At 44.1% G+C, this 23,817-nt stretch overlaps 1 protein-coding gene across 5 annotated transcripts in view; it reads right to left on the bottom strand.

The window, feature by feature from the left end:
• Positions 1 to 13,364: 13,364 nt before the first annotated feature.
• Positions 13,365 to 23,817, bottom strand: part of ERG (ETS transcription factor ERG) — a 229,077-nt gene continuing 218,624 nt past the window's right edge. For all 5 annotated transcript variants that reach the window (XM_040621901.1, XM_040621899.1, XM_040621900.1 and 2 more), the window contains 4 exons: positions 23,710 to 23,778; positions 22,978 to 23,034; positions 22,253 to 22,300; positions 13,365 to 15,303 (listed from right to left, as the gene is read on the bottom strand). In XM_040621901.1, coding sequence (XP_040477835.1) covers positions 14,783 to 15,303; positions 22,253 to 22,300; positions 22,978 to 23,034; positions 23,710 to 23,778 — 695 coding nt within the window. In that variant the 3' untranslated portion in view covers positions 13,365 to 14,782. The remainder of the gene's footprint in view (positions 15,304 to 22,252; positions 22,301 to 22,977; positions 23,035 to 23,709; positions 23,779 to 23,817) is intronic.

Below are 23,817 nucleotides of genomic sequence, written 5' to 3'. Positions count from 1 at the left end.
GCTGAGAGGTAATCACTATCTTGACTTTGAAATGATCAGTCTCTTGCTTTTACTCATATTTTTAAAACGCCATTACGCAATCTCTAAACAATATGTTGTTTGTCTGCTTTTTGAAATCTAAATAAACAGAACCATATTGTACCTGTTTTCCTGCTATTTGCTTCTTTGGCTCAATATGAAGTTCGTGAGTTTTATTCATTGTATATATTCCCATTATATAAATATACCAAAATTGTCTTATCTAATCTAACGTAGCTGGATTCTTGGGTTTTAATTATCATATAATTAATTATATAAATATACCAAAATTGTCTTATCTAATCTAACGTAGCTGGATTCTTGTGGTTTTAATTATTACAAGCATGCTTGTAGGGACATTGTGGTTCGTGTACTTAGTGGACTTGTGGGAGAGTCCTGGTTTTCTTTGGAATTTCCCTCACAGACTTTTGGGTATACACTTCATCTGTTCTACAGTGAATGCCAAAAAATCCCAAATTGTTTTCCAAGGAGATTGTTAGTCTCTACTCCCACCAGCAGTGCATGAGCGCCCCCTGTGTTTTCCATCCTCACCATTACTGCTTTTGATTGGACTTTATTTATTTATTTATTAAAGATTTTATTTATTTATTTGAGAGAGAGAGAGACAGCCAGCGAGAGAGGGAACACAAGCAGGGGGAGTGGGAGAGGAAGAAGCAGGCTTCCAGTGGAGGAGCCCGATGTGGGGCTCGATCCCAGAACGCCGGGATCACGCCCTGAGCTGAAGGCAGACGCTTAACGACTGCGCCACCCAGGCGCCCGATTGGACTTTTTAATGTTTGTCAATATGGTGGGTATAAATGGACACCATTTTGGTTTTAATTTACATGAGCTTGGGCACCATCCATACATTTATTGTCCATCATGTTTCCACTCCTGAAAAGTGAGTTATTCAATTCTTTTACATATCTCCTTTTTTTTTTCTTATTGATATATAATAGCTGTACATTCTGGATACTAGTACTTCACAGGTTATATGGATCACAAATATCTTCTCCCGGTGTGTAGCTTGTTTTCACTGCCTTTAATGATAACTTTAAATGAAAAAAAATTCATAATTTTAATATAGAGAATTTTCTTTTCTATATTATATTTCTTTCATACTTTATAGTTTTTGTGTCCTTAAATTCTTTTGCACCTCAAGGTCATGAACATGTTTTCCTGTAATATCTTTGAAAATCTTTATAATTTTGCATTTAAAATTTTAGTTCTTAACCACATGTTATTGATTTTTATGCGTGGTATTACGTGGTGCTGCAATGTATTTTTTTTGTGATATATGATTTCCAATTGTTCCAGCTCCATTTATTTAAAACTCATTCTTTGCACACTGATCTTCACTATCATTTCTTTATTTTTATTTTTTAATAATAATTTTTTATTATGTTATGTTAGCTACCATGCAGTACATCCCTAGTTTTTGATGTAATGTTCCACGATTCATTACTTGTGTAGAACGTTACCATTTCTGATTATATTAGTATTCATGTATGTTGAATTTGTTTATGGATTTCTTTTCTCTTCCACTGGTCTATTTGTCTCTTTTTGTGCCATCTCACACTGTGATTCTTAATTACTGTAACTTCATAAGGTCAAGTATTTTGGAAGACAAAAAAACAAAATGTAGGCTGTGTTTTCTTCAAGGGTATCTTGGTTAATCGGACTCTGTACAAATCTTAGAATCAACCTGTAAAAAAACAAAAACAAATAAAAAAAACTTCGGGGAGTTTTCGGCAGGAATTGCAGAGAATTTCTAGGTGATCTTGCAAATAATAGATACCTTTATAGCACTGAATCATCAAATCCATGAACATGATTCATTCCTTTATTTACTGAAATTTTCTTTGGTGTCCCTCAATGAAGTTTTATTATTTTTTCATAGAGATCTTGCATCTTTTTGTACTTATTCATAGATACTACATGTTTGATGCTATTGTAAATAATACATTTTAAGCTTAATTTGAAATGCAATTGAATTTTTATTTCAACAATTTTGCTAGAAGTCTTTGAAAAAAAAAAAAAAAAAACAACCTAAGGATTAATTTGGATTTTCTATATGCACAGCCATATTTTCTGTGAATAATGAAATATCCATTTCTTTCTTTCCAATACTTAATTTTTTTCTTTTTCTTTCCTTAGTATTCCAGTGAGAACCTCCAAAATTATTTTGAATAGAAATGGTAGTAATAGGCATCTTTGTCTTGTCCTTGAAATCAAAGAAAATGCTTTCAATTTCAAACCTTTAAGTTTGACATTTGCTGTATGTTTTCTATAGATAACCTTTATCAGGTCAAAGAAGTGACATTCTATTCTCAGTTTGTTAATCGTTAATAATATATAGATGTTTTATTATATTTTTAGATATTTTATTATATTAAATAAATTTTCTATAACCATCAGATGAGGATATTTTGCTCCTATGGTGTGCTCATGTGAGGATTACATTAATTGATTTTCCAGTGATAACTTTGCATTATTCAGTAAGCCCAACTTGGTTATAATGTATTGCTTTGTAATATGTGGCTGAATTCTGTTGGCTAATACTTTAATATTTTTGCATCTTACATTCACAAGTGTGATTGGGTTTTGTTTTTTTTTTTTAGATTTTTATTTATTTATTTATGTGACAGAGAGACAGCCAGCGAGAGAAGGAACACAGCAGGGGAGTGGGAGAGGAAGAAGCAGGCTCCCAGCAGAGGAGCCCAATGTGGGACTCGATCCCAGAATGCCGGGATCACGCCCTGAGCTGAAGGCAGACGCTTAACGACTGCGCCATCCAGGTGCCCCTGATTGGTTTTTTTGTACTGTCTGTTGATTTTGGTATCAAGGTTGTATTAGCATTAAAAATTATATTGAGGATTGTTTCTTCTTTTTATATTCCTTTTAATATTTTGGGTAATTTTTGAACTGTTTGCACCTGGAATATTGGGTTGATCTCACTGATTAAGCCATCTGGCTTGTGTTTTTTGTTTGTTTGTTTGTTTTGTGGGAAGATTTTTGACTACTAATTCAATTTCTTTAATGGCTGTAAGATTATTCAGGCTTTCTGTTTCTTCTTGAGTCACATGTGGTCTGTTTTATTTTTAGTAAGGATTTGTCAACTCAATCATATTTTCAAATGAAAAGGCATAAATTGATTTGTAATACCCTCTCATCTTTTAAAAGTCCCTAACAACCATAGTTCTATTCCCTTTGTCATTTTTTTAAAAGATTTTACTTATTTATTTGAGAGAGAGAGAGCAGAAGAGAGAAGAAAAGAGCAGGAGCAGAGGGAGAGAGAGAAGCAGACTCCCCGCCAAGCAGGGAGCTCAATGTGGGGCTCGATCCCAGGACCCTGGGATCATAACCTGAGCTGAAGGCAGACGCTTAACCCACTGAGCCACCCAGGTGCCCCTCCCTTAGTCATTTTTAATATTATTTAATTTCCATCTTCTTTCTTCTTTAAGCAATTTTATCATACATTTTCAATTTTATTAATCCTCTCCAAAAACAACTTCTGTTGTTAATTCTCTGTTTTAACTCTGATCTTCACTCGATGCCCTCATGTTTATAGTAACCCACTTTCTATTTTTTTGTTTTTGTTTGTTTGTATCACTGTTCTTGTACGAACTTTTAAAAATGGATGTTCAGTCGATTATTTCTATCCACTTTTCTATTCCAACATAAACAGTTAAGACTATAAACTTCCCTGTGCTGCTTTAGCTACAGCCCACAAATTTTTGATATATATTTTCATTTTACTATGTCATAAATATTTTCTGGCTTCCATTATAATATTTTTGAAAATACTAGTATATTTCTTGAGTATAATTTTTCTGCTTAAATTTTTTAATTGACATGTAGCATAGTTACTTTAGGTCAGAGAAGGTACTTTATGATTTTAACCCTTTAAGTGTGCTGAGATTTGCTTAATAAGCCTACATACAGTTATTTTTATAAATGATCCATATGTTTGAAAACAAGTCTATTCTTCAGTTGTTGGGAACAGTTCCTTAACTTCATTAAGGCAAGTTTGCTGGGGCGCCTGGGTGGCGCAGTCATTAAGCATCTGGCTTCGGCTCAGGGCGTGATCTCACATTGGGATCGAGCCCCGCATCAGGCTCCTCTGCTGGGAGCCTGCTTCTTTCTCTCCCACTCCCCCTGCTTGTGTTCCCTCTCTTGCTGGCTGTCTCTGTCAAATAAATCAATAAAATCTTAAAAAAAAAAAAAAAGGCAAGTTTGCTGATCTTACATCTTGTTTTTCTTCCACGTGTGTTATCAATAACTGAGATAAGTATCTTGATACATGAATATGAATCTAGTCTAAGAAACTGCATTATTTTAAAATCAAAATGAAATTGACTCCATCAAGAGTTGGTGAGAACTTTCAATCTTTGAATGTCATCATCACAGTAGGTTCCTCCATTTCTAGGTCCTGGAATTGAAAGCTTTCTGGTGTTCAGTGCACACTCATTGCCCCAAACCATAGAGATTCCTGCTTCAATGTCAAGCAAGGTCTTATATGGAGCTGGAATACCCAGGACTGGGCTCCAGCCCTCTAGGGGCACCATTCAGCCACATCTCTGAATTCCTGTCACTTTCCAGGGCCTAAACATTCATGGTGGTGTAGGTTCCCATTGTTTGTAAATTCCATAAAGCATAATCTTCTCCCATTCTTTGGGTAACTCCTCCCAACTGCCCTACTGTCTTAGCACTCTTCTTTTTTTTTTAATAATAATATTTTTTATTATATTATGTTACTCACCATACAGTACATCCCCAGTTTTTGATGTAAATTTCCATGATTCATTACTTGCGTATAACACCCAGTGCGCCATGCAATACGTGCCCTCCTTACTACCCATCACCAGCACTCTTCTTATCTCTTACATATTGTTCTCAATAATTCCCCCCTCAAGAAGCTTTAAAGGCTCAACCCAAGCTACTCTATCCCGGACCTAGTGTTGGAAGAATGAGGTGCTGAGAGTTAAGATCAGGTACTTGTACCAAAAAAAAAAAAAAAGTATGCATCATTCCACAGCAAGGTCAGCACCTGTGTAAATACACTAACAGCTGCCTGGCTTCATAACGTTTCTGTATTGCGTTCCTGCAGGACCACTGAGGAGGCGGCTGTGAGTGGCTGAAAGTGCACCTGGCAAGCATCAAAATTCTGGTCGCAGTCAGGCTCTACTTCTTACTTGCCCCATGGTGTTTTTGTTTTTGTTTTTAAAATTTTTTAATTTATTCATTTGAGAGACAGCAAGCATAAGCTCGGGGGAAGGGCAGAGGGAAAGAGAGAAGCCGACTCCCTGCTGAGGGGGGAGCCCCATGGAGCTGGATCCAGGAACCTGAGATCTTGAACCTGAGATCACGAACCTGAGATCACGACCTGAGCTGAAGTCAGATGCTTAACTGATGGAGCCACCCAGGCGCCCCACCCCATGCATTAAGAAGTATATTAGCTTCTTAGCATCTCTTTCACCTTCAGATGAGGACATGAATTCCACAAGGCTCTGAAGTCCATGAAGAAAGGCTTGTGTTTCATTTACTTTTGAGTCTGCTGGAACTAACTTCATATCTGCTATTGTAGGTCAAATCTTTGTTTTGAATGAATGAGGTAATGAATTTCTATCTCCAAGAGAGAGAGTGTCCTTCCAGGAAACTGCATTGTTATTATCACTTTTCTCTTATATCTCACAATATCCTCTCGCTTACCCCAACCTCAAGTCTTCAGATCAGCTCTCAATATTTTGGTATTTTTCAGAAATTGTTTAATATAAACCTGCCCAAGGAAGAGATAGGGATCACTTAAAAAAAAAAAAAAAAGGCTCTAGAGATGTTTTCCCAAACTGTCTATCATTTGAATACTTATATTTTAAGATGTGTGCAGGGTCCATTTTTTACTCTCATGCCCCAACCCTCCTTCATACCACAGACCACAGCAGGTCAGACCCACAAGCACTACGCCTCTTCAGATGTGGTCCACAGACATTCGGGAGACGCCCCGTCTCACACCTCAGATGTGGTCATTACATACAAGAATGAACATCCTATTTGACTTTACATTATTGTATAAATCAAAAGGTCCTTAATTTCTCTGTTTCATTTTCTCTATGACTGGCATGTTTCTTTCATGAAGATTACTTTTCTTCTGCTCCCATGCCTTTGCTCAAGAAAAGGAAATCACCCTGCCAAGAACATAGTGTATCCATCAAAAACCTTTGCCTCCTGAAATACCACCTCCTTCAAGAAGCCTTCCCTGATCAGCCCACTAAGCATGGCCTCTGCCTCTTCTGAATACTCATGTGCAGGTCACATACTGTCTAGTCTCATACTAGAGGCTTTCCTGTACTTTTTCCTTTCCTTCTAGATTATAATCTCTCCAAGGGCAAGAACTCTGGAGCGCTTTTCTGTACCTCTCACAGTGCAATGACACCAAAGACACCAGTTACGTGTTCGTTGAATAAATGAAAGCAGACATTCTTGCTCCTCCTTGGTTTATATTAAACTCCAATAATTATGGTAACATTCTTTCTACTGGCCACTCCTATAGCGTCTGGGCCACAGGTGGAAGAAAGTGGGAACTGGGTTGAGGAACTAGACAAAGAAGACGGAAAATTCTGGTGGGCTCACAAGCTGTAAACGGATAGTCAAAGCACCCTGAGAGGGACTTCCCAGGGCAATTAACAGAAGATGTAGTTTCCAAGAATCCTTGACCCCTCAAAAGATAGCGTTCACTCAACCGAAGCTGAATATTCTGTAGCCTGGGCTCATTTGGCTTGATTTTGCATCACTTATTTTTGTCATCTGTGTGTCACTCCATAGGAAGAACAGGGTCCTTTCATGTGGGTTTCTCACGAGGCCTCCAGTAATAATCACAGCTCAGTTTCTTGCGGGCCAGGGTGACCCCCGACAACACACACACAAATGAACGTCACACACTTATGGTTCAGCCTCCCTCCACCTGTCTTCCCCTCCTACTATTTTTTCCCTCTTTCACCTGCCTTCCCACCATCACACGAATAACCATTTGTTTGCCCTTCCCAGGATGGTCGTCCATCCTGAGTCTTCCCCTTAATTCAGCTTTCTCAGAGAGGTAGAACAGAGCAGCACCTATGCTCTGGAGTCAGACAGACCCTCCTTCAAAGACCCTTTCTCCTGCTTCACAGCCATGTGAAAGTGAATAAAAGATCTTAACAAGCGCTCAGCTTTGATTGAGCGAAGGCCATAGAACGCATTAGTGTTTTCTTTTTAATTGGAATTGAGCAGTTTAGTTGTAAACAGGGATTGGAAAGTGTTGGTTTAAAACCCAGTGACTGCTGTATAGTCCTACTTTCAGATGCTCTGGGCCACAGGAGCACAAAGGAGAAGCGCAGACATGCACCCAATGTCAAGTCAGAAAATAGAAGGAGGGGCGCCTGGGTGGCTCATTAAGCCTCCGACTCAATCTCACCTCAGATCTTGATCTCAGGGTCCTGAGTTCAAACACCTTGTTGGGGGCCTGGAGCCTACTTTAAAAAAAATAAAATAATAATAAGAGAGCAGGAATATCTTCAAAGGAGAACTGTCCTACTGACCAAGCTGAGACTGATTGCGCTGTTAAAGACAACAATTACTCTCCACTCTACATGTTTCCGGTGATGGGAGGGGGAGGGAACCCCCCTTACTCTGCTCTGCCCCGCCCCTTCCGCTCTCTCCCACAGGAAGAGACGGGACCTGCCCTGACCGGAAGTGGATTTTTCTTGTGTGACGTGTCTTCTCTAAAGAAAGCAGATCGTTTCCTCTCCTCCTTACCTTCCACCAATTTCTTGGAAGATCCTTGCCTTCTAGTCAGGAGACTTTATGGCTTCGTAACTTCTACCCTGAATTCTTTCTTACAGCTTCACTTCCGCCCCTACCCCTTGCTTAGGCTCTTAAGAGGCACGAAGCCTTGGCTGCCAGCCTCTGCTGCTTGCCGGGAGGTGGAAACGGTTCGTCTGGCGCTGGTTGAGGCTCCCGGGAACAGCCTGACACGCTTGTTGCCACGCCATGTCTAATGCTGAGCAGACTGTGACCAACAAAGCCCACCACGGTGCGTGCCGTTATGAAAAAGGGCTGTAGGAGCCTGGGCTTCCTTCCCAGTGAGGGAACGTGGAGGGGGAGTTCAGCCGTCTCACCAGCTGGCTGCTTCTGGCCGTGCACCTAGCCCTGTGGTTCCCGGCAGATAGGATGTGTTCTAACCTCCAAGCAGAGGGGGCTCAAGTCAACCCGAAGACGCAGAGCCACATCGCAAGTGAATTTGGGAGGATCCTAGTACCTATACGACATCAGACTCCCAAATGCGCTTGTCCGTTAGCCGGAGACTGTTCAAGAGGGAGGCTGCTAAGCTGTCCTGCATCTCAGACCCTCTTCCCTAATCTATGTACATGCATATATGACATTTAATCGTTTTGCAGAACCCAAATTGCATAGAAGAGAAAAAGTCCTAAACAGCCAAGTAGTCCACTTACCAAGCGCTGCTAAACATCTGATAGTCACATGGTCCCTAGTGAGCACATCCCCATCCGGGAACTCCTGGGCCAAGGTTGGCCATTCCATATGCAGCTTCTCTGTTAAAAAGTTATTCCTTGAGTTCGGCCAATGGGCATCCCCATTGAGTCCACCTTTGGTCCTGACATTACTTTTCTGGATGTTCATTCATGCACACAACTGAAGACATTTACTGACAGCTTAATGTGGACATGCACCGTGCTGGGCCTTGGACTGATGGACCATAAATGTAACCGTGCTCCCAGGAGAGCCGCTGAACTGTGCCTTTAGTCATTCCACCAAGGCATAGTCTAGCGTTCCTTCATTCCCCTTGTCTCTCTCCACTGGACTTGCTCTAGCTGGCCTGTGTCCCTTGGCAAGTGTATGTCCAGAAATGAAATTGGAATCAGTTCAAAATGGAATAAATAACTCCTCTTTTACAATCCATTCTAGAAAATGCAACCTAAGTTTAGGCAGTCACGAGGAAAAACAGATTAAGAGTAGAGGTTTGGGAGTCAGATAGTGCGGGGACAAGTATCAGTTCATTCTCTTATCTTGGGTAAGCAAAGTAAATTGGCAAATCTGGGTGTCAGCAATTTTACTTTCAATTTGTATCACCAGGGCAATTGGAAGGAGTCGTGAAATAATGCATTTGAAGTGCTTTGTATGGTGTCCACCCCTTAGTTCATTAAAGGTTGGCTATTCTGCGTATCAACAAAACCGTACTTTTCTTTTCACATGTGCTTCTGATCCCAGGTGTTTTTGACACAGTGCAGGTCCTAACATCACAGAGTTCCAGCAAGTTTGTTAAACTTGCCCTGTTCCTCCAGCCTATTTGGGATCCTGCATTCATCATATAACCTATTGTCTTCGTGTAAACTATTCATCAAATAACGTATCGGGCTTGTCTTCACTGTACCTTCAATGTCCTCATCCTGGTAAGGTGCGGATAAGTAAGGTCAAGGGCAGAGGCCTGGAGTCTGTCTGTGGAAACTTCCTTCCAGATGAGTGTTGATCTTTTAATGAGTATTCTTTGGCCATGCTCATTCAGCTAATCATGACCTTATAAAATCTTAAAATCGTTTTATGAAGTCTTCCCAGAATGAAATTTGGCTACCTTTTTGGTATTATTTTCTTTAGGAAAAATGCTGTGTGTCTGTGGAACATGAAAAACTCCTCTATTTCTTTTTTTCCTAAAGTCCTTACATTTAACTTGCTTCCTCCAGAAGTCTGTAATTCAACATGTTCCGGCACAAATCATGATCAAATGATAATACGGCTTGCCCGACGGAATACTACTTTGTGAAAAACTTTTATGAGAAAATGAATGAAGCTATTTTGCTTTATAAAATTAATTTAAAATAAAAATTATAAGTTAGAAAAGTATGCATAGTTCCTTCTATATAGAAATAACTTGGGTTGCTTTTTAGATAGAATCAAAAGAATATGTAAATATTATTGAGCAGTTAGCATTAGCCCTTACGCTTTCAACATAAAGTTTTTCAGATTGGTCAGATTAAGACGATCAGACAGGCTGAAAGAGGCCCACATTGCCAGTGAGAGAGGGAGCCATGGAGGACATGGTTTCAGATACACAAGGCTACTGAGTTGTGCCTGGTCTACTGGGCAAACTTAGGGAGGTTTGATTGACCAGAGGTGCTTAGAAGCTAGAAGGGCATATATCCATGGTGTGAGGGCAGAATTCTAATTTGGCCCCCAAGATTCCCACCCCCTGGTATGCATGGCCTCCCTAACTCTCTATTGGAGTGTGAGCAGGACCTGTGAATATGATGGGTTGTCACTCCCACTATTAGGTTATATTCTATGACAAAAGGACTGTTTCAGATATAATTAAAGCCTTGAATGAGGGAAGTTTGGGTTGATTTTAGAAAGGAGGTTATTCTGTGTGGGCCTGGCCTAATCAGGCGAGCCTTTAAAAAATGTCCAAGAGATTCAACATGAAAGAGAGTCTCCTGCTGGCCTTGAAGAAGCAACTGCCTTGCTGTGGAGAGGGCCATGTGGCGAGGACTCTAAGTGGTCTTGAAGAGTTGAGAGTGACAGCCAGTAAGGAAGTGAGACCTCAGTCCAATTATTTGCAAGGACCTGAGTTCTGCCAACAACCAGTGAGCTAGGAAAAGGACCCAAGCCTCAGATGAGATCACCGTCCTATCTGACTCCTTGTTTTCAGCCTGGTGAGACCCTGAGCCAAGGATCCAGTTACCTTGTGCCCGGACCCCTAACCCACAGAAGGTATGAGATAATAGATGTGCATTGCTTCTAACTACTGGGTTCATGGTCATGTGTTCCTGGGCAATAGGTAACTAATACCCATGGGGATGAGTTAACAGTAGGGAGGAGAGCTGCTCAGAGGGCCCGTAACTCAGGAGGACACGTCCAGAGACAACTGGCTTCCCCAATGGTGGATTTTCACGTGGCCACAAGAAAACCTGTACAGGACTGAGATTTCCCACTGAACATCGCTCGTGGAGACACAGATTCTCTTTCCCTCGGTGGCAGTGGTTCTCAGACCGCAGCATGCATCAGAATCACCCGAAGGGCTTGTCAGAATCCGTGGTGGGGCCCCACCCACAGAGTTTCTGATTCAGTAGGTCTGGGCTGGGGCCTGAGAATCCTCACGTCTAACAAGTTCCCAAATGAGGTCGATGCTGCTGACCCTGGGACCTCACTTTGAGAACCACGGCTCTAGGGTAAATAAAGATGTTCTAGTTTCTTTTAATATTTGACTTCTATATCCAACCTTTTCCTCATTGGATATAAAAACGCTTTAACACATTTCTAAAACCAAGGTTAAGATAAAGAGAAATTGCTATAATTTTGAGGAGCCCGAAGTGTCTTTTCTTCTCCAATTAGCCATCCCAGAGCTTGTATTAAGGTGGAGTGATGAGACACCAATTAAACCAGGCTTTAAAAAAAGCCATGTTGGGTCCACAGGTAAAGGTCCATTTGGGGGCCTGAGGACATCTGTGTTTTCCGTCTTTGCCATCAGCTCCAGTGCCAGAGAGTCAGGAGTCCTTCCTGCGCCCACCATTCAAGGCGAGGCCCCTCTGGGCCCTTGTTCCCAGGTGACAGGTGCTGCAGTGACACAGACAGGTGCTTGGGAGGGGCAGGGACTCCTCTGAATGCATCGGTCCTTACAGACTTATTGGACCTTCCAAGACTTGGCAAAGGCATCGGACTGGGAGCAAAAACAAAGCCTTGCCTGAGATGTGGGAAGAACAGGGATGCCACCAAGTGCCCACAAAGCTTTGGCAGAGATTCCACTAATGACGAAGCCCCAAAGACCACTGAAGACAAGAGGGGACAGATCTCTCCCCAGGAGAAGTGATACTACGCAGGGACAGAGAGTGTACAACAGGGCAAACCAAGGGATTGGAGAAGCAGAAAGAAAAAAGGTTCATATTCAGTTACGAATATGAACTGAAGCACGCTCAAGTTAGATGAAGACAGGAGCAGAGAGCTAATGTTATTCTGAGACGTAACTTAAGCATTAGTTATTTGGGCGAACACAGCATTATCATGTTATCCGAAATTATCCCAGTGGCTCACGCTTGTCATAAAGCTTGCTAATAATCTGGGTTGGGGAGGGGTGTGTTGGAGAACTAACTGAAAACATCTGCTAAAATTGAATATGATAATCAGGTCTTATTTTTATTATTTTGCTCATGATATCATCTTGGAGGAGTGGAATTGAGTGATTATCCCAGTAAGCTTGTATTTCTATGCAGAATGTAGGTGTCCTTGACTTTGCATTCCAAAATAAAGATGACTGATCTTTTCCATTAGAAAGGTTTGGGTCACCCCAGCTGCCAGCTTTTAGGCTTTTATTTTTTCTCCTGAAGGATATACAGGCACTTTATGGACCCTTCCCAAGCTGCTGCAAAATGATTGATGGTTGGACTTCTTTTAACCCAAGTAATGCAGAGTGTCTAAAGCTTTAGTAATCGGATCTTACTGACTTTCAAGACCACTGCCAAAATATCCATAGCACAGAGGTTTGGCAACTTGATTTAATCATAGCAAAAGGATTACAAAGTGCAAAACAAGCCCCCAAACAGCTATGAAATGGGCCAATTCAGAAACTGACTCAGGCTAAGAAGTCGTTCAGTGTCGCTGTCTCTCACTGGCTTTGTACCCCAACACTCAAACTGCCTTCACCTTGGCCAAGGTTGGAGGCATCTGTGACACACGGAAGAGAAAAGATGTCAAGGGAAATCGACTTGAGATCATAGACACAGCGTCTGGTGACGTGCCAGGCTCAGGGCCGGTGAATCCCAAACCAAGACACCCAGGGCATCCCGGTGCGGGAAGAGCTGGCGAGGTCCTCTGAGAGGGAAGCCACATGGCAAATTTAGAAGCTGTCCCTTGTTTCTTTAGAGTGAGAAATTGTGGCTCTCCGTGATGCTTTATTCGCCCACAAGAATTCAGTTTGCATTAAGAGCCTTGGCTTGTTCACCGTTCGGCAAATATATTATGATCACAGCGGGGATTAAAGGTGATTTTGTGACCAGACGCTGATGTGGAATTTGTCACAACCTCGGCTTCAGAGGCCTCTTTCCGTTCTGGGCACAAATATGGAGGTTCCCATGTGAAACCTTTGGTCCTTCTGCTCCAGAAGAGGGTAGGAATCAGAGAAAGTGAGCAAGAAGGGCCTGGAGAGGCCAGTGCCCTTTGGGAGCCAAACACCCTATTTGCTTGGCTCTCACTTGCATGGGTTCCTGGACAAAACAAAATTCTAACACAAAACCCAAAAGTTCAGCACACGCTCCTGTTAGGCAACTTTGGTCGCTTAAAAAAAAAAAGTGCAAATGCAGACTCCTGTGTAAATCTGATTTGCCATGCTAGGCCAAGCTTGTTTTATTACATACATTCTGCATTCTAAGAACTAATAACCATATTGTAAACATTAAGCATACAGAGTTAAAATTCAAGGCCACATTCTATCATTGATTGTCTCTTTTGTCGTGTATCTTTGGCTGGCCGAGATCAACTCGTAGTGTATAAATGCATAAGTTATATAATTATTATATAAAAAGGAAAAAAAAAACATGGACTTGTATACTTCATTCTGACAAACGCACAGCGTTCGCGACTCGAAAGGGACACGGAGCCTCTGCCTAACCCAAATGCCCAGGTGGTATCGGATGGCGGCAGCTGATCAGGCAACCTCTTACCTGACCCTGCGGGGACCGGAGCCCCCAGCTCATGACGAGGTCCCCAATGTTTCTTTTAAATATCAGACAATTCCAGTTAAAATTTTCTTTTGACAAACAAACAAACAAACAAAAAAGAGAGATGCATATTTTTGTTTCGGAATTCTACCACCTCCCTGTTCCTCCGCTGCACGGTCTTCTTCCTCGTAACTGCCTTCGATAGAACACTGACCGATTAACCCGCAAGTCTCCTCCACTCGTTCCTCCAAGTCTCCGCACTGTCCTAAGTCCCATCTCTACTGCTCGACAGGTGTCTCTCCCAGCCCTGTGGCCGCCTGCTCCTCTGCTCCCTCCTCCTCTACCTCCTCCAGCCCTCCGTCTACACCCATACACTCACTGTCCGCACACACGTTCTCAGCCCCGCCGCCCCGCTGGGCTCACAGTTCCCACAATACTGTCAAGGAGTCGGTTGGCAGCCTCGGGTCATCTTCCCAGTTGGCGAGAGCTGGTGGCTCTCCACCCAATGGAAAGAATCTGATTTCACCCAAATCAGCAAGTCCCGCTGAGTTCCACGTGGCCATTGGTCCATGGGCCACAGTCTCTCTCTTTTCTTTCTCTTTTTCTTATTTTTGATATGTTTCTATTTTTAAATACAGGTAGTTTTCCTTAAAATGACATTTCAATGGTATGTTAGGTCGAGACTGCGTTACCACGGTCGCTTTACTCTCACCCCCCCTTGGCATTAGCAGGACCCCAGACTCTCCCCGGAAGTTTGTTCACTTCTTAAGAGCACTTTCTTTGGCACTTTGTCCTTGTGACGTCATGCTTCTACTTACAATGTCTTTTACAAGGTTGGTCCACACATGGTATGTCCATACACATTACGTTGTAGCATCCTCTTTTTCCTGCAGTAATACTTTAGCAATTCCCTCCCACCAAGAGTCTTTGGATCTCTCCCCGGCTTCCTCCCCCAGCGCCAGCCAGGCTACTTCATTCCTCGTGAGGCACTTTTGATTCACGCTCTCCAATAGAGTTTGTGGCAATTTCTTGGTGATCGTATGCTGTTGGGAAAGGCCCCCCTCCCGGCTCTAGTAGTAAGTGCCCAGGTGAGAGGGCATATGGCTGGCCGGAAGCCTCGTGTTGGGGTATATACCTCCAGTTGGCGAATTCCAGTAGGGGTTTGGGGCGGCGAAAAAACTGGATGATGTCACAGGGAGGGCCGGAGGGTGGGGGGCCACAAAGTTCATCTTCTGAGGGTGGGCGTGATAGGAGCCCATGTAAGGGAGGTCCGAGGGGTACTTGTACAGAGATGATTCTGGAGGGTGGGGCTGCAGGGCCTGGGCAATCCCATGGAAGTCAAACTTGTAGGCGTAGCGCTTCCCGTGGACTTTGGTCATGATGTTTTTGTCATAGTAGTAGCGGAGCGCCCGGCTGAGTTTATCGTAGTTCATATTGGGCTTGCTTTTCCGCTCTCCCCAGCGCCGGGCAACCTCATCGGGGTCGGTCATCTTGAACTCCCCGTTGGTGCCTTCCCAGGTGATGCAGTTGGAGTTCGAGCTATCCGACAGGAGCTCCAGGAGGAACTGCCAAAGCTGAATCTGTCCACTCCCTAGAGGGGGGGGGAAGAGGAAACGGGACACCCGTGAGAACAGGCTCGGAGCCGAAGGCCTCGTTTCTTCAGTGACAGAAGTGGGTGCTCGTGGTGTTCCACGCAAATGCCCTCAACCCGGCCCGTGCATCCGTCAGCTGCTGGGCTGGCTGCAGCTCTCGCCCCACAGCCTCCCTCCCTCTTCTCCAGAAAACTGCCCTTGGAACAAGAGCTGCTTCCCCCACCCAGGTAGCTCACGGCCCGAGGGGCTGAGCCCGTGGCCCAGAGGCCCATCTCCTTGCCCCGAGGAGGGGCCGACTGTGTAATACTGTCCGTAATCCAGAGCAACTCGGGGATCAGACCATGGCGAGATGCGGCTAAGGCCACCAGCCCCCATAGCCTGACCCCGGCCCTTTGCTGCTTCGTCACATTGTCTTTCCCAGAAACATACACTTCACTGATGGCTTGCACAAGTATATCCTCACCCCAAGCTCTGGGTCTAGGGAACCTGCCCCGAGGTGAGGATCCTTGGTGACTATCAGGCCGACCCACAGATCCGAGTCCTTTATGGAATGCAAAGAATTCCTATGGGGCCAAGTTTAGGTTGGTCCCATCCATTTCTGACTTCCTTAGAAGACCAGCCAAGTCCACTTTGTGTTTCAGGGGTGAAAGGGTTTATTTTTCCTATTTTGTGAGGCAGAAAGTGCCATTATGTTGATGGCAATAATGACTTAATACCATTTATATTGGCAAGGTCAAGTAAAATAATAAAAGTCAGATTTAGGAAATGAACTTCTAAAAGTTTATGGAAAAACATAGAGAATGGAAGTAAACACCGTTATTTCTAACATAACATTTTGCTGGCACCCAGAAAGCAATTCTGTCAAAACTTTTCCTAGAACAGAATTAACCCACTCAGAATGAGGAAGTTTAGAAAAAAGTTGGCTCTTTTTCAAACCAGATCACCTATTTCCAGTACTTAGGCAACTGCATCGTAACGGAAATCCACGTGTTGCCCCTGCATTGCGATGCCAATTGTGTTCAGAAGACTTTCCAGAAGAAGAACGGTGTGCGGCTGCAAGCCTTTTTGGGGAACCAAACGAGACTTCAGCTTTGTCTGAGATCTCATTTAGCCGGGCGTGTAGGGTCAGGATTGTTTTTTTTATCCCACTGGAGACGCGTGGATGTGGATTTTCGGTTTTAATAAACTCTGAGAAAAATCCAGGCACATCATTCCAGCCACCGTGTTACACTACTTTAAGATGACTGACGGCTCCCCACAGGAGAGAAACATGCAAATATCGACTGCAATATTGAGCCCCGGGAGAAGCTAAGATGTGCTGAACAGATTCGAGAAGCTTTGCAAGCAAATAAGAGGCACGTCTTTCCTCCCAAACTCCAGCTACAGCATTGCCTTGGCCTTATACAGAAAAGATTACTTTTTATTACACCATCAGTAAATATCAATAGATGCGATAAAATGATTAAAGGAACTTTAATTGGCAATTCTTCGGGGAACTGATGCCATGTAAAAGTCATTTATAAATTTGTTTTTTCCCTAAATCCTCCCCACTCCCTAGCTCCCTATATAAACTGCCCAGCTCATAAATCCTTGTTTCCACATTGGCTACATGGAAATGGATATGTTTGTGAATTCATCCATACGATAGCATCGTGAGAAAGGTCAGTCTTCTCTGAATGTGTTCTGGAAAATTATCATTTTCAGTCTCGCAACACATTTGAAATATATTAACAGCTTGTCATTCGTCTCAATGGAAGCCTATGCTTTTTCCGAACCACATATTCAAACTGTTCCCAATCAAGTTCTGTTGCCCCCAACATCTCATTAATATGCATTTTTTTAAAAAAATGCAAAGAATGGTATGAGAAAACCATATGGTTTTAGTATATGTATTGTAACCAAAGGATTACTACTTGAAAAAAATTCCGTATCGGACCTGGGAGTAGGGAAAAACATGGATGTTTTATTTAACGTTCCAACGTATGCTTCAATACAAACACATAGAGTTGTCCGAAAATAAATATTCACTCTTGACCTCCTCCCACAGAGAGATCAATTCCACAGATTTTGCATAAATACACAGACCTTCCTAAATAGCCAGAAAAATACTTGGTATTTATTCAAACTGTGACGTTGCTCTTAAGAATCTGTTCCTTGCCCATTTCCTTTGTAAACATGTATGGGAGAGAAAGAGCGGACGAAGAGGTTTCCTATCTCTCCAGCTCCTGAAGAACTAGAAAGTCAGGGACCTAAATTCATAGCTGGAAAGTCAAAGATGAGCAATTTCTTACTAGAATGTTTTACCCAGCAGCCCTTACGACACAGGGCTCAGGCCTCTGAGCATTTCAAGGATCTGTGGGAATCAGAGATCTATAAACAAAATTCATCAGCTTTCAAACCTGAGCACAAAAGCAAAAATGCAAAGTCAATTCCTGTTTAGGTAAATGTTACAAAATGCAACATGACGTCAAGCTCATTCATTGCTAAATTTAATATCCATAACAAAATCCTTTGTACTCGCAGTATATGGCAGGTTTTCTCGCGGTCCAAGAATTGTCAGGGATACACCATGGCTGCTGAGAACTCAGCCAATAGTAGGTTAACTGAGCTCCTTGTGGCCACAAATTTCAAAGCAATTTATTAAAACAGTAGTATTTACTGCAGGATAAAGATGCATTTTAGAACATACAACAGGGAGTCCAAAACAAGGATACCTAAGGTTTAGGAAGCCTAAGAGGGGCCTGGTGCCCCTCCAGGAGCTCCACTACCTCCCCCTGGTCCATCATCCTTCTTCCAGAAAACCCTTCCTATCTGTTTTCTCACACTATCTTGGTAGGAGCCTTAAAACATCAGTAAGGAGTGGCTACTTTTGCCTGGCTTTTGTCTAGGGTCATTAACCAAAAGCCAGGACTGGTGGGAAAGATAAAGACGTCGCTGCCCATCCACAGGACAGACCAGGGGGATAAAGGGGGGAAGGGTGCAGCCTGAGATAGAATGAATGAAAGGCAATCCTTTAATTTTTAGAAGGAAAGTGGTCTCTCTTTTTTTTTTTTAAGATTTTATTTATTTATTCGACAGAGATAGAGACAGCCAGAGAGAGAGGGAACACAAGCAGGGGGAGTGGGAGAGGAAGAAGCAGGCTCATAGCGGAAGAGCCTGATGTGGGGCTCGATCCCATAACGCCGGGATCACGCCCTAAGCCGAAGGCAGACGCTTAACCGCTGTGCCACCCAGGCGCCCCGGAAAGTGGTCTCTTAATGCAATTAAAAGAAAAGAAAGATAACAGTAGCAAATAAGGTCAACTAAGCAGAAAAGGGCAAACCATCTAAAAGGTTTATAAGGCACAGAGAACAGCAGAGCTGGGAATGACTCAGCAGCTGTGGTCCAGTACGAGGGGTGTCCCCAGAGTGGGGCACAGAGGCCACCACCTGACGGAGGGGCAGAGCAGAGAGGGGCCCAACGAGCACCACGGTGGCAGCCCTTTGGGGCCACTTTCTACCGTAGCGGGGCATGCTGCAGAGAAACCCGCGTGCACAGCCTGGCCCCTCCACCGTGTTAAGCTCCAGGCAGCAGGCGCACCCCAGGGGGAGGCTTTGCCCCAGGCTTCGAGGGGCTCAGACAGGACTCTGTAGAGGGCAAGGCAGGACGGTGGCCAGAAACACGACTTTGGAATTATCGCTGCCTCTGCTGAATCCTGGTGGTGGCACATAGGGGACCTTGGGCGGCTCACCCAGCTCTCCGTGCCTCAGTGTCCCCATCTGTAAAATGGGGGTGATGGTAATGGTACTATCTCGCTGGGTCACTCTGAGGATAAACTCAGAACATGAAGGCTGGGGCTGAAAATCGTGATTTGTTTGAGCTGAAAATCAGATTTAAAGAGAGGCACACACCTCGCCTAGAGGTATAAGATGACAAAAGGAAGCCAAATGCCCCCCATCCCGTGCACCCCACCCCCATTGGCCGTGAAGAACTGTGAACAGTGTTTTCAGGGCTGGCTGAAGGCCACTGAAACCCTACTGTGTACCGGGCACCATCCTGAACACTTCACATGTTTTATTAATCCGCCCCCCAGTCATGGGACAGCCCATCCTAGAGGTGAGGAAATTAGAGCCCAGAGAGGTAGAGTGACTTATCCTGCCCAACGTCAGCAAGGGTTGGAACCCGGACCCCAAGCCTGGACGCTGAATCACCGCACAAACCATTGCCTTCAGGCCCAGGTTTCTGCACCGCCCTCCACACTCCTGACTCCTCTCCCGGTTGTCCCTTCCCTGGGCCCGGAGCTTGGGAGGTTCCCAGGGGAAGACTGGACACTCCCACTCCAAACCAATGGCAAAAACATCCCTAACACTGGACTCTGGGTGCACGTGAAGCTGGATACGTTTCGTGCCCAGTACTCGAGAGTATCCAGTTAGCGTCAAAGGAGCCACTCACTGCACAGAACCCGAGGAAGCACCTTCATGGAAAGGCAACTTCTGTTCATTAGAGAAGCCGCATTAAATGTGCAGCCGAATACTCTGATGGGACATAAAGCTGCTGCGTGGCTTACATGTGACCCTGACATAATTATGCAGGGACACACCTCTCAGCANNNNTACGGCCCATCAAATGCACATCAAATGAGTATCTGGGACAGAGACACTGAGATGCTGTTACGATCCTGTGCCTGGATACACTATGACGTCACCTTCCCATTTAAAATGATTAAGAAGAGTTTGCCCTGTACAAAGAGCAAAGGCAGCAATTTTAAGTGATGAAGGATTTATTTACCCGAGAATGGGAAGACTGAATCAAACAGGAAGAGGCATGCTCATTCACAGAAAGATTAAAGACATTCTGGGTTTGGGGGGAGAAGGCCACATGAACACAACTGACGTGAGACCCAAGGAGAGAGGGAGAGAAGGCCTAATTCATTAGAAACGGAGTAAAACAAATCTTTATCCTCCAGCCCTGAGTGGGGCTGTTGGCACCGTCCCCAGGCCCAGGGAGGATGGTCTTTGCGATACAAAGTGCAGTCTTCCCCTCCAGTGCGGAGCTGCTGACCTGCCATGGACCGAGACATTTTCCCAGCACCTGAACAGTCGTTGAACTAAATGGAAACCCTTCCTCTCTATTCTCTTGGCCTCCATTCTGCAAGCCCACCCTCCTCCCTCATGCTTACTCAGGGGTAGCCGAGGGCAAGAAAATAAAAGCGGACTTTGGCGACAGAGTCAGGGCTCAAATCCAGCCTCCCTTCTTCTTGGCTGTGTGACCCAGGGAAAGTTACCTAATGTCTCTGGACCTCTGATTCCTCTTCTGTAGGAGGAAGATAATGACTGAGGGGTTGTCAGGTGGGAGCCCCAGACACAGGAGCGCCCGCCTAGGCATTACACAGGGCGGGAGGTATCTGTTATTTCACATGATTGTATTAATGTCCCCGAGTGCTTCCGCTTCCGTTCCTTTCCTCGCTCTAATCTCTCCTGGACACCGCTGCCAGATCAGCCTTCCTGAAGCACAACTGATAATAGTCATCTCAAAACACGGTCATCATTTTTATTTGAACAGCTATGGAGCACTCGTAAGTGAGCACAGGGAGGAGGGGGACCAGAGACCCAGGAGCTTGGCCACCAGTTGGATGCTCGCTAAGAGAACAGAGCCTGTGGCTCCGTGGACAGTGGACAGGGTTGCAACAACCTGTGTTCATTTCTCTGCCAGAATGTCAGGTCCTTGAGGGTCAAGGACCGTGTCTCCTTATCCCCTGCATACACTGAGTCAACAAATAATTAGCGAGCGCCTGGTCCAGTCTCCAGGGTAGGGTAGGAAACAAAACAGTCCCTTCTAACTGCTCAGACGCCCAAAAGGTATTGGCTGAACTAGTTAACGTTACCGAAAACTGAATGTCAAAGCAGCAGACACTCAATAATGATGATATTTCATGTTCTCAAAATATAGATTCCCTTGCGGGGATGCACGCTGATTGAATCCGGACTTTTCTGTTTCCCACCTGATTTTGGCCTCAGTGTTTAGGAAATATACATTCCAGCTTGTCCTTGCACTATGCCTGCGTCATCTTGGCATTTGAACGTGCTGTTGAGAACACGCAGCAGATGCTGTGAATTTCTCAGACTCTTGCCAGCACAGCTGGTTCTGATCTGAATACAAACAAATAAAAGAGTTTGCTGGGCACTGAAATGTGATGACAGGTGACGATCCTTGGCAAGGTACGGGTCACAAGAGGACCAGTTAAGAGCCCGCACTTTCTTCTAGCCTCAGGTTCGAAAACAGACCGTTCACCGAAGATGATCCTAAGTCTGAAGCCTGAGGGCTGTAAAGTAAGGTTCTCCTTTTCAAGATATTACTTAATCGCCTCGTGTGATGGGTTCAACTGCGTCCCCCCCAAATGCCTGTGTTGGAACCCTAACCTCCAGGATCCCAGAATGTGACCTCATTTTGGAAATAGGGTCTTTACAGAGGTGATCGAGTGGAAGTAACATCAGGGTAGGGTCTAATCCAATATGACTGGTGTCCTTACAAAGGGAAATTTGGACACAGACACACATACAGAAGACAGGTAGGTACGCAGGGAGAAGGCGGCCGTCTACAAGCCAAGGAGAGAGGTCTGGAACAGATCCGTCCTTCATGGACCTCAGAAGGAACCAACCCTGCCTGACACTTGACACTTCAACTTTGGACTTCTGGCCTCCGGACTGTGAGACGATCAACGTCTGTTGTCGAAGCCCCCGCAGGAACTGATCCAGCTTAGAGGAACTGGTACTCCAGCTCTCGGCTGAAGCTAAAGTCTTAATTCATCATATGACCCATTTTTTTCCACTTAGGCAAATAATCCAATGAGTGCGAAACTCAACTCTGTTCCATTGAAGGGATTTCTCACCGAGACAAGTACATCTTACAAAATAGCCACGGCCAGAAAGGGTAACTTTGTTGCCAGCAAAATCACCAGCATGATCTCACCTGGGTTTGCAAGGCGGCTACTTGTTGGTCCAAGAATCTGATAAGGGTCTACAACAAAAAGAAAAGAAGTCAAATCCCAAAGACCTGGTCAGGACTTGGTATGATGTCGCTGCACGCATAACCCAGACCCGCTCGTGTTTCCAGATTTCAGAGTTGAACGTCCCCCCACACCCAAGTCACCTAGGACCAATTCCCGTATTGAATAAGATGTCACATGGACGCTGAGAGAAGTTTCTTGCTAAAGGCCTCCAGCTGGCAGCCACGTGCAGATATGGCTTGGGGTTCCCGACACCCGGCTCTCTCCATCCCTGGACATAAATTGGGCAAACGTGTGACGTCCCCACTTGGCCCCGACGCCACTCTGGCCGTGTTGCTTGGCACACTGGCAATACCCACCCTCCACTGCGCTCCACGTTGGACCTGGCAGAATGCTGGCACGCTGCACATGGCCTGAAGATGAAATGAGGACTCATCTGTCCCAAAGGAGCAGGCTGTGTGCAACAGTGTTTTCTGCATATTTACTGCATAGATTTCGGAAATGTTTCAGCAAAATCTCAAGCTATCCCTATTGAATAGACTGATGATTCAGTCCACACTTTATACATGGAGCCGTGACAAAGAAGACAAAGTCACATGAATTTCATTTAGGAAGTGACACATTTTAGAAATACGCTGCTAAATCTAGGTCTCTTTTGATGGTCAGCAAGACGTCCCCTGACACATACCTAGCTGAGGACGCTGGTCTTCGGTTTTGGGCACTGCGGAAGGAGACGGTTGAGCAGCTGAAAATCCAAAACCAAAAGACAGAGTTACCTCTAACTTCCATTTGACCATTAGTTAGTCTTTGATGCTGTTATATCACCATTCCATCCATTATCTTAGTTATTAATATAGTAGTCTTACTCTTATACGAAGCAGCATTTAATGGTATGAAAATCTCCTTTCTAATGAAACCAAATGTAGACATTACAGCAAAAAGAGACGGCACTTTAAATTATTTTAAAAAATTGTTTATACAGGACTATTTCCAAAACTAAAAAAAAAGATTTTTTTTTAAAAAGAAACAGGTTAAAATGAACCACAGTCTAAATGAAACGGAAAAAGGGAAATCACCAGGAAAATAAAATACAGCTATGGATACTTTTAAACATGGCCAAGATTAGGAAATCACCCAGTATTTAATCTGTGCCCAGACTTCTCATGAGATTTGCCTTCATCCTTGTTGAAATACATTACATCATTTGTTTCTTTTTGTTACAGAAATATGGAAGTAGGTATAACCCCAGCAGAGAAAGAATCCTTGCATTTAAAGATCAGTTGCACTTTGTTGCCAATGGAACTACCAATTTATGCCTTGAAAAAGCAAAGATTCACTGCCAAAATCGCTATATCTTCCATCCATGGTTATGTACTGCCTTACGACAATGCAGATTCAAGCAGCAGGGCCAACACTGTACCTTTCGACTGGGGGGTGGGGTGGCCGTGACTAGTCCAGGCTGATCTCCTGGGTGGGTCGTAAGGTAAATCTGAAAAGACAAATGAATCGACTGAAAGATCAATAATGT

Source organism: Ursus maritimus, unplaced genomic scaffold, assembly GCF_017311325.1.
Source record: "Ursus maritimus isolate PB19 unplaced genomic scaffold, ASM1731132v1 scaffold_4, whole genome shotgun sequence".
NCBI lineage: Eukaryota > Metazoa > Chordata > Mammalia > Carnivora > Ursidae > Ursus > Ursus maritimus.
Note: the sequence above shows the minus strand (reverse complement) of the source record. Positions and strands in the feature narration are given on the sequence as shown.